Source organism: Mesoplodon bidens (genome assembly GCF_964165515.1).
Source record: "Mesoplodon bidens genome assembly, chromosome: 5".
In the NCBI taxonomy this organism is placed as follows: Eukaryota; Metazoa; Chordata; class Mammalia; order Artiodactyla; family Ziphiidae; genus Mesoplodon; species Mesoplodon bidens.
Genome location: NC_138161.1, coordinates 121,807,255 through 121,818,754, shown reverse-complemented (window position 1 = coordinate 121,818,754; position 11,500 = coordinate 121,807,255). Strand labels below are relative to the sequence as shown.

General features: G+C 42.2%; 1 protein-coding gene across 1 annotated transcript; it reads right to left on the bottom strand.

The window, feature by feature from the left end:
• Nucleotides 1-7,081: 7,081 nt before the first annotated feature.
• Nucleotides 7,082-7,911, bottom strand: LOC308617820 (proline-rich protein 23C-like; the record flags this gene model as incomplete). Its single annotated transcript, XM_081235203.1, is given in 2 exon segments — nucleotides 7,082-7,245; nucleotides 7,248-7,911. Coding segments are annotated over 2 exon segments (792 nt in total). The 5' UTR covers nucleotides 7,876-7,911.
• Nucleotides 7,912-11,500: the final 3,589 nt, after the last annotated feature.

The window sequence follows — 11,500 nt, the reverse complement described above, 5'->3', positions numbered from 1 at the left end:
AAAAGACTGCAAGGCCTCTGCCCCATGGAGTAGGACAGTTCCCTAGGTCAGTGCTGCTGTAATTCACAAAGAGCTCTGCTTTAGACACGAAGTACTGTACACAAGTTTTAAGTCATATCATCATCAAAACAACCCTAGGCAGTGTCATTATCTTTCTATCAAATTGAACTCTTGTTGATTTACAATGTTGTGTTAATTCCTGCTATACAGCAAAGTGATTCGCTTATATATATATATATGTGTATATATATATATATATATTCTTTTTTAACACCTTTATTAGAGTATAATTGCTTTACAATGGTGTGTTAGTTTCTGCTTTATAACAAAGTGAATCAGTGATACATATATCCCCATATCTCCTCCCTCTTGCATCTCCCTCCCTCCCACCTACCCTCGCTATCCCACCCCACTAGGTGGTCACAAAGCACCGAGCTTATCTCCCTGTGCTATGAGGCTGCTTCCCACTAGCAAGCTATTTTACATTTGGTAGTGTATATAGGTCCATGCCTCTCTCTCGCTTTGTCACAGCTTACCCTTGAGCCTCCCCATCTCCTCAAGTCAGTTCTCTAGTAGGTCTGTGTCTTTATTCCTGTCTTACCCCTAGGTTCTTCATGACATTTTTTTTCTTAAATTCCATATATATGTGTTAGCATACGGTATTTGTGTTTCTCTTTCTGACTGACTTCACTCTGTATGACTGACTCTAGGTCCATCCACCTCATTACAAATAGCTCAATTTCATTTCTTTTCATGGCTGAGTAATATTCCATTGTATATATGTGCCACATCTTCTTTATCCATTCATCCAATGATGGAAACTTAGGTTGTTTCCATCTCCGGGCTACTGTAAATAGAGCTGCAATGAACATTTTGGTACATGACTCTTTTTGAATTATGGTTTTCTCAGGGTATATGCCCAGTAGTGGGATTGCTGGGTCATATGGTAGTTCTATTTGTAGTTTTTTAAGGAACCTCCATACTGTTCTCCATAGTGGCTGTACCAATTCACATTCCCACCAGTAGTGCAAGAAGGTTCCCTTTTCTCCACACCCTCTCCAGCATTTATTGTTTCTAGATTTTTTGATGATGGCCATTCTGACTGGTGTGAGATGATATCTCACTGTAGTTTTGATTTGCATTTCTCTAATAATTAATGATGTTGAGCATTCTTTCATGTGTTTGTTGGCAGTCTGTATATCTTCTTTGGAAAATGTCTATTTAGGTCTTCTGCCCATTTTTGGATTGGGTTTTTTGTTTGTTTGCTGTTGAGCTGCTTGAGCTGCTAATAAATTTTAGAGATTAATCCTTTGCCAGTTGCTTCATTTGGAAATATTTTCTCCCATTCTGAGGGTTGCCTTTTGGTCTTATTTATAGTTTCCTTTGCTGTGCAAAATCTTTTAAGTTTCATTAGGTCCCATTTGTTTATTTTTGTTTTTATTTCCATTTCTCAAGCAGGTGGGTCAAAAAGGATCTTGCTGTGATTTATGTCATAGAGTGTTCTACCTATGTTTTCCTCTAAGAGTTTGATAGTTTCTGGCCTTACATTTAGGTCTTTAATCCATTTTGAGCTTATTTTTGTGTATGGTGTTAAGGAGTGATCTAATCTCATACTTTTACATGTCCCTGTCCAGTTTTCCCATCACCACTTAGTGAAGAGGCTGTCCTTTCTCCACTGTACATTCCTGCCTCCTTTATCAAAGATAAGGTGACCATATGTGCATGGGTTTATCTCTGGGCTTTCTATCCTGTTCCTTCTGCCCATTATTTAATCAGGTTGTTTGCTTTTTCCTATTGAGTTGTATGAGCTGTTTATATATTTTGGATATTAACTCCTTATTGGTCATCTCATTCCCAAATATTTTCCCCCATTCAGTAGGTTGTCTTTTCATTTTGTTGATGGTTTCCTTTGCTGTGTGAAAACTTTTAGGTTTAATTAGGTCCCATTTGTTTATTTTGGCTTTTGTTTCCTTTGCCTTAGGAGACAGATTAAAAAAATATACAGTAAAGATAGAAAATCAACCATGTACAAAGCTAGTAGGAAGATTAAAGGCCAAAAGTAGTAATATCATCTATATCTACAGTAGGGAGTTTAGGGATACACAAAATAATTAGATGTAAAATATGATGTCAAAAACAGTAATCATAAGGGGAGGAGAGTACAATTGTAGGGTTGTTAAATGCATTTGCGATTTGAGATCAGCTACTTAAAACAATCACATATAGCAATAAATTGCTGTATATACATTTCATGATAGACACAAACAGAAAAATCTATAATAGATGCACACAGAAAAAAGAGGAAAGAATTTGAACATGACATTAAAGATAGTCATCAAATCACAAGACAAAAGAATGAAAGAAGAAAGGAAGAAAAAAGCACTACAAAATAACGCCAAAACAATTAATAAAATGGCAATAAGAACATACACATCAATAATTATTAAAAGTAAATGGACTAAATGCTGCAATCAAAAGACATAGGGCGATAGATAAATAAGGACCTACTGTATGGCACAGGGAACTATATTCAATATCTTGTATATAATAACTTATAATGGAAAAGAATCTGAAAAAGAATATATACATATATATAGATTGCTTTGCTGTACACCTGAAACTAATACAACATTGTAAATCAACTATACTTCAATAAAAAGTTGTTTGTTTTGAAAAAAAAAAAGAGTGGCTGAATGGATACAAAAACAAGACCCATATATATGCTGCCTACAAGAGACTCACTTCAGATCTAAAGACACACACAGACTGAAAGTGAGGGGATGGAAAAAGGTACTCCATGCAAAAGGAAATAAAAAGAAAGCTGGGGTGCAATACTTATATCAGACATAGACTTTAAGAGAAATAGACTTTTGTGGTTTTGATTTGCATTTCTCTAACAATTTGTGATGTTGAACATCTTTTCATGTGTCTAATGGCCATCTATGTCTTCTTTGGAAAATGTCCTATACCCATTTTGGGGTTGTTTTATTTTTGTTGTTGTTGTGAGTTCTTTGTATATTTTGGATGTTAACCCCTTACTGGATATATGGTTTTCAAGTATCTTCTTCAATTAGGTATGTTCACTTTTCATTTTGTTGCTGGTTTCCTTTACTGTGCAGAAACTTCTTAGTTTGGTGTAGTCCTATTTGTTTACTTTTGCTTGTGTTTCCCTTGCCTGAGGAGACAAATAAGTGGAAAAGTGTTCTGCGCTCATGGATTGGAAGAAATAACATCGTTCAAATGTCTATATTACCTAAAGCAATCTTCAGATTCAATGCAATCTCTATCAAAGTCCCAAGGATATTTTTCACAAAAATAGAATAAAAAAGTCTTAGATTTACATGAAACCATAAGGGACCCTGAACAGCCAAAGCTATGCTGATAAAAAGAACAAAGTTGGAGGTATCACACTCTCTGGTTTAAAACTATATTATAAAGCTACAATAATCAAAACAGCATTATATTTGCAGAAAAGCAGATACATAGGTCAATGGAACAGAATTAGAGAACCTGGGAGTAAACCCATACATATATGGATAATTAATTCATGCAAGGAAGCAAAGAGCGTACAATGGAAAAGGACAGTCTCTTCAATAAATGGTGATGGGGGAACTTCCCTGGTGGTGCAGTGGTTAAAAATCCGTCTGCCAATGCAGGGGGACACGGGTTCGATTCCTGGTCTGGCAAGATCCCACATGCAATGGAGCAACTAAGCCCACACGCCACAACTACTGAGCCTGTTCTCTAGAGCCCGCGAGCCACAACTACTGAGCCCCTGTGCTACAACTACTGAAGCCCGGGTGCCTAGAGCCTGTGCTCCGCAACAAGAGAAGCCACTGCAATGAGAAGCCCATGGACTGCAATGAAGACCCAATGCAGCCAAAAATAAATAAATAAATAAATTTAGATTAAAAAATGGTGTTGGGAATACTGGACAGCCACATGCTAAGAAAAAAAAAAAAGAAACTAGACCACTATCTCACACCACACACAAAAGTCATCTCAAAATGCATAAAAGACTTCAGTGTAGGGCTTCCCTGGTGGCGCAGTGGTTGAGAGTCCACCTGCCGATGCAGGGGACATGGGTTCATGCCCCGGTCCGGGAAGATCCCACATGCCACGGAGCGGCTGGGCCCAAGAGCCATGGCTGCTGAGCCTGCGCATCCGGAGCCTGTGCTCCGCAACGGGAGAGGCCACAACAGTGAGAGGCCCACGTACTGCAAAAAAAAAAAAAAAAAAAAAAAAAAATGGGCAGAAGACCTAAATAGACATTTCTCCAAAGAAGACATACAGGAGGCCAAAAAGCACATGAAAATATGCTCAACATCACTAATTACTAGACAAATGCAAATCAAACTACAATGAGGTATCACGTCACACTAGTCAGCATGAGCATCATTAAAAAGTCCACATATAATAAGTACTGGAGAGGGTGTGGAGAAAAGGGAACTCTCCTACAGTGTTGAAGGGAATGTAAATTGGTGCAGCCATTATGGAGAACAGTATGGAGATTCCTTAAAAAACTAAAAAGAGTTGCTATATGGTCCAGCAGTCCCACTCCTGGGCAAATATCCCGAGAAAACTCTAATTTGAAAAGATACATGCACCCCAATATTCATCGTAGCACTATTTAAAATAGCCAACTGGCGACTTCCTTGGTGGCGCAGTGGTTAAGAATCTGCCTGCCAGTGCAGGGGACACAGGTTTGAGCCCTGGGCTGGGAAGACCCCACATGCCGCCAAGCAACTAAGCCTGTGTGCCACAACTCCTGAAGCCCACTAGCCTAGAGCCAACGAGCCACAGCTACTGAGCCCACATGCCACAATTACTGAGGCCCATGCACCTAGAGCCCATGCTCTGCAACAAGAGAAGCCACCGTAATGAGAAGCCTGTGCACTTCAACGAAGGGTAGCCCCCGCTCGCTGCAACTAGAGAAAGCCCACGTGCAGCAACAAAACCCAACACAGCCCAAAATTAAATAAATAAATGAAAAAAAATACCCAAGACATGGAAGCAACCTAAATGTCTATCTACAGATGAATGGATAAAAAGATGTGGCATACCTATACAAAGGAATACTACTCCGCCATAAATGAGAATGAGATGATGCCATTTGTAGCAACATGGATGGACCTAGAGATTATCATACTAAGTGAAGTAAGTCAAAGAAAGATAAATATCATATGATATCACTTGTAAGTGGAATCTAAAATATGATACAAATGAACTTATTTACAAAACAGAAATAGACTCACAGACATAGAAAACAACCTTATGTTTACCAAAGGGGAAAGAGGGTGGGGGAGAGATAAATTAGGAGTTTGGGATTAGCAGATATAAAACTATTATGTATTCAATGTAAAACAGATAAACAACAAGGTCCTACTGTATAGCACAGGGAACTATATTCAATATCCTGTAATAAACCATAACCATGTAAAAGAATATGGAAAAATATATATAACTTTGCTGTACACCAGAAAGTAGCACAACAATGTAAATCAACTATACTTCAATTAAAAAATAAAATTAAATTAAAAAATGTGCTAATGAACAGCTGAATCAAATATAAAAGGAATAACAACTTGATTGGCAGAGACCTCTTGCCTGCAACAACAAAAAAAAATGGCAGAACAATGGAGTAATGTCTTTAAAGTACTTAAATAACACTTTAGAATTAGGAATGAATATATAATAAAAATTTTCAGATATACAAGACTATGAGAGTGTACTACACAAAACATGTTGAGATTTACAAAACCAAGATAATTTACTACACATAGGGTATAGTGGAAAGAACTATTAAAGTATATTCTTCAGCAAGAAGAAAATTGAGGCTAGACTTTGAGAGTGGAATATAAGAATAAAAAGGTAGAGAGGAAATGGTTAAAGCATGTTGGTACATATAAATAGTACTGATGTTTAAAAAAACTGAAACCATCTTGTCTTCAGCTTTACCTATAGATTTTATTTCTTTTATAAAAATGTGAAACAAATATGGTAATTAATTAATGTTTTATTTTTAAATTTTTAAATTTATTTATTTTTGGCTGCATTGGGTCTTTGTTGCTGAGCACGGGCTTTCTCTGGTTGCGGTGAGCGGGGGCTACTCTTCGTTGAGGTGCACGGGCTTCTCACTGCAGTGGCTTCTCTGGTGGCGAAGCATGGGCTGTAGGTGTGCGGGCTTCAGCTGTGGCTCATGGGCTTAGTTGCTCCACGGCATGTGGGATCTTCCCGGACCAGGGCTCGAGCCTGTGTCCCCTGCATTATCAGGCAGATTCTTAACCACTGCGCCACCAGGGAGGCCCCTAAATTAATGTTTTAAAAGTTAGAGGTTTGATTTACAAAAGAAAAAGCTCGGGGTAGAATTTAGAAGGTATGGATAATGTGGAATAGCAGGAATGCAAACATTTTACATCAGTCTCTGAGTCAAAATAACCAGAGGAACAGATTCAAAAAGGAAATGTGATCCTAATACATGCTGAAAACATCTGATAAAATCCAGCATTTATTCATAATGAAAAGTGAACTTGACTGGAAGAGAACTTCCTCAGGTTAAGAGGAAGCTATGAACAAACATCATACAATTATGTATAGTAACCATCATACTATTTTGCAGCTTTCCAGGAGAGCAGCTCAAAACACCAAGAAAGAGAAAAGCCATGGCTAAAAATCTTTATAAATTCATGGGAAAACATATAACATGAGAAATCCAGTTATTTATTGGTTTGGGGAGAAATAGGGTAGCAATAGGGTATGGTGCTGGAGAGAGTAGAATTTGAGAGAAAATAACTGATGCAAACGAGCGGGAATGGATAGGCCTGAGAATGATGTTTAAAGAAGTCCCGACGTCTGAACACACATTGTCCGGTATCCCTGGGCAGATTTTCCATTTCAAAGCTGAGGTCTAGAGTCTGCTTTCTTTTCCTGACATAACTTCTCCTGCTACTATAGCCAGTCTGGAGGGAAAAAGGAGTTGTTGGCCCACGAGATGCTTAATTTCCAGGTTGTAGGACATTCAGTGTAAAAGACGCCGGGAAATGCATTGGGCCTCCAGTGTGTGTGTGTACCGGGGTGGAGTTCATTCGGGGAACAGACATCTCTGGGCCTTGCGCTTAGGACCATAAGGGCGTTGGGGGCGCTCGTGAGGACCCGGAATAGGAGAGGGGGGTAGAGGTTGGAGTGGTGAGTCCGTAAAGGGCTCCAGAAGGTGCATGTCCAGGTTGTCGTCGTGGTGAGGAGAGCCTTTTCTGGACTAGGATTGGGCGCCCAAGGACAGGGCTCTGGGACAAAGCCCTGCGCGCTGGGTCCCGACACCCTTGCGGTGATGCTGCGGAGCTCAGCGACGGAGCCGGCTTCAGCCTCCATCCCAGGCGGCAGGAGCTCGGCATCTGCTTCCTCCCTGTTGACCTCTTCTTGGCGAGCGATCTCTGGGACAGCTGCGCAGAAGAATCCCGGCTCCAGGGCCATGTACTCCCCTGGAGCGCTCAGGAAAGCGGCCCGTTGCAGGCCCTGTCCCCACGGGCCTTCCACGCCCCAGCCCAGGAGGGCCTCGGGGACCAGCATGAGGATGTGATCTCCGAGAGACACTTGCAGCACGGACGTGGGCTCGGGCTCCAGCAGCACGTCGACGTCATCTAGGGGCAGGTGCAGGGCACAGCCGGCGGGCAGGACCACTACGGAAGTGAGCGCGTCCGCGGCCGGAGGTCCCGTCAGGTTGTCCAGGCTGGGCGCCGCCTCGGACTCGGACTCGGACTCGGACTCGGGGCCCTCGGGCTCCTCCGTTCGGCGGCGCTTGGCGGGGCCGGGTCCTTCGGTCTGCGGTCCCCACCAGTCCGCAGGGTAGGCACTGGGGCTGCGGGACCGGCTGCCCATGACCTCGACCGACGGACGGCGCCCCCGGGGCCTGGCAGAGGGCGAGGAGGCGCTCGATCCTGCGCGCTGTGACGGGTTTCGACGACGGCTGAGGCAAGCCGGGGCGGGGCGGCGCGATGCGGGGACGGCAGGACGGCGCGGTACGGGACGAGTCCTCGGAGCTCCGGGGCTGCCTCCTGCAGTTGGTCCTGCAGTTCAGGTTTCTAGGGGAACGGCGTCTAGCGCGGGGCTGGGCCTGGCGCCTTCGAATCTTCAGCTCGTCACGCCGATTCGTCTACGCAACAGACAGCGAAAGATGTTGCAGGTGAAGCCAGTGGAATCCTAGTCGCAAAATGTCACGCTAAGCTCCGCTCCCTCCAAGGCTCCGCCCCGTAGACCTCGCGGTGTCTGTGCTGCCCAATAGCCGGGGCTGTGGTTGGTAGAAAGCTACTGTTAAAGTCCTACAGGGGCCAGAATACTCGTGTCCTTCATTTTTAGAGAAAAAAAGATACACCGAAAATGGAACTTTAAATATTAATCACCTTTAAGGTTAATATTTTCCTTTGATTTCAGGCATTCTAGAGAAAAAAACCGCTCAAATAGACCACCCCCTTGGCAACATAAAACGGACCTATCTAAATGTTCCATGAAATTCCTTTAATGCTTGGCCTATCATTTCAGAAGTAAATGGAAAATACTCATATATGTTTAGGTAAAGTTCTGTCTTAATAGTAAAATATTTGTGGCAGTTGCTTCCTGAAGATAAAAGCTGTTATAAAATTAAAACAATCTTAGTATAATTAAATTGTTTTATTCAGTATTTATTATATGTCAACCGTTCTACTGAGGTTTAAAAAATGATCTTTATTTATTTTATTTTATTTATTTATTTATTTTGCGGTACGCGGGCCTCTCACTGTTGTGGCCTCTCCCATTTCGGAGCACAGGCTCCAGACGTGCTGGCTCAGTGGGCATGGTTCACGGGCCAACCGCTCCGCGGCATGCAGGATCTTCCCGGACCGGGGCACGAACCCGTGTTCCCTGCGTCGGCAGGCGGACCCTCAACCACTGCACCACCAGGGAAGCCCTGATCATTTTTTTGAAAAAGTTTTTTATTTTTATATATTTTTGGCTGCGTTGGGTCTTTGTTGCTGCTTGCGGGCTTTCTCTAGTTGAGGCGAGCGGGGGCTAGTCTTCGCTGCGGTGCACAGGCTTCTCGTTGCGGTGGCTTCTCTTTGTTGCGGAGCACGGGCTCTAGGCATACGGGCTTCTGTAGTTGTGGCACGCAGGCTCAGTAGTCGTGGTTCTTGGGCTCTAGAGTGCAGGGTCAGTAGTTACGGCACATGGGCTTAGTTGCTCCACGGCATGTGGGATCTTCCCGGACCAGGGCTCGAACCCATGTCCCCTGCATTGGCAGGCGGATTCTTAAGTACTGCGCCACCAGGGAAGTCCTGGTGGCGCAGTAGTTAAGGCATGTACTCAAAGCTGTACACTTTTAATATAAACAACTTGAGTTTGTAGATAAGTATACACTCGTGAAACTATCACCACAATCAATACCATAAAAGTATCTATGACCTGCAAAAGTTTCTTCCTGCCCTCTTTGGAAAAAAAATGATCTTTTTTACTTTTCACAACACCTGAAGCTCAGAGTGGTCAAGTGAGGTTTCAAGAATTAAGTATGTACCAAGTTTGTGTTAGATATAGGCATCCAATGCAGACTTCTCTGGTTTTAAATCATGAACTCTTAACTCATACATTTATTGCATACACCTAAGAGTGAATTACTAATTGGTCCTGTGTGTGTGTTTTCAAGTTAATAGGTAGGGACATCCCTGGTGACGCAGTGGTTAAGAATCTGCCTGCCAATGCAGGGGACACGGGTTTGGTCCCTGATCTGGGAAGACCCCACATGCTGCAGAGCAGCAAAACTACTGAAGCCCTTGTGCCTAGAGCCTGTGCTCTGCAACAAGAGAAGCCACTGCAATGAGAAGCCCATGCACTGCAACCAAGAGTAGCCCCTGCTGGCCTCAACTAGATAAAAGCCAGCATGCAGCACCGAAGACCAGACACAGCCAAAAATAAATAGATAAATAAATAAACAAACAAATACATTTAAAAATTATTTTAAAAATTTAAAAAATGTTAATAGGTAACTCCTTCCTCTTTTTTTTTCCCAAACTATTTTTCACAGTTTAAACTCCTGTGAGCAGAGTATGTTTCCATTTCATTACATCCTTGTAAACATTTCTTATTGATAGACTATTAACTGTTTTCCAACCTGGTGTAGTAAAATGCTACATCATTGTGTTTTCATTTTGCATTTCTGATTGCCAGTCAAGGTGGATCATTTTTTTCATATGCTTATTAGCCAATATTATATTTAATTCTTTGAAATATTCCCATCTTCTATTTTTTTTTACTTAAAAAAATTAGGTTTCAACTTTTCCTCCAACTTTTTGCAGCGCTGGTTCCTTCTTCAAAGACCAACTCTGAGGGCACTTTCTTGAAAAGGGCATTTCTGACCATTTTGTTTGGAATGGTTTCTTCACTTACTCTCTATCTCATCCCTCTCTCTATGGCCTTCATAGTATTACCACATTCTGTAAATAAACAAAATATTGTTTAAAGACATTGGGGTTCAGTCATACTACTACCAGTCACTTATCAAATGTATGTGTAGCAAATGTCTCTATCACAGCCTTTGAAGACTTTAGCACTTGATTCACTGTAATTCTCACTCACTCCATACCTGCTGTAATTTATGGTGAGTTTAATATTGTCATGGATCCCTCCTGCCCCCACACCTTGGCTTCTCAGTTCTCTTCCTCTTCAGTAATTTTGTCCTCCCTCCTACCTCATTGACTCACACTCTTTACCTTGTCATTATGAAACTTATATGGTAGTCATCAGTTACATCCATTAGACTATAACTTAATTAGTAAATAGTAAACTGTAGACTGCCTTCACTGGTCAAGCTCACTTTAACTGTTTTTACAAAAACTTGCATATCCTCCAAGCATCATGTAGCCTAAACAGTAAGTTACAAGGCCTCTTCACGACCCCTATAGATAAGTACCTCTGATGTAACAGTGTTATGGTGTTTGCGCGAGTTGTTTTTTTGGAACTTGGAGTCAGTTGTCCAGTTTGAACTTCAGCTGGTTAAGACTGGTTGGGACAACCGACTCTCCCCTCGGGCATGCGAGAGTGTCTGATCGGTGGCCATTTGATGTCAGAGGGCCGAAACCTCCACCCTAAGAATATGCTAATGTCGCCATTTTCTGAACATGCATCCTCTGAAGAAGCATGTAGCTTAGTTGCACCTGCCGAGAATAACGATACATCTTTTTTTAAAATTTTATTTATTTATTTTATTTATTTATTTTTGGGTGCGTTGGGTCTTCGTTGCTGCATGTGGGCTTTCTCTATTTGCAGTGAGCGGGGGCTTCTCTTCGTTGCAGTGTGCAGGCCTCTCATTGCGGTGGCTTCTCTTGTTGTGGAACACGGACACTAGGAGCGTGGGCTTCAGCAGTTGTGGCAAACGGGCTCAGTAGTTGTGGCACGCAGGCTCTAGAGTGCAGGCTCAGTACTTGTGGCTCAAGGGCTTAGTTGCTCTGAGGCATGTGGGATCTTCCCAGTCTAGGGC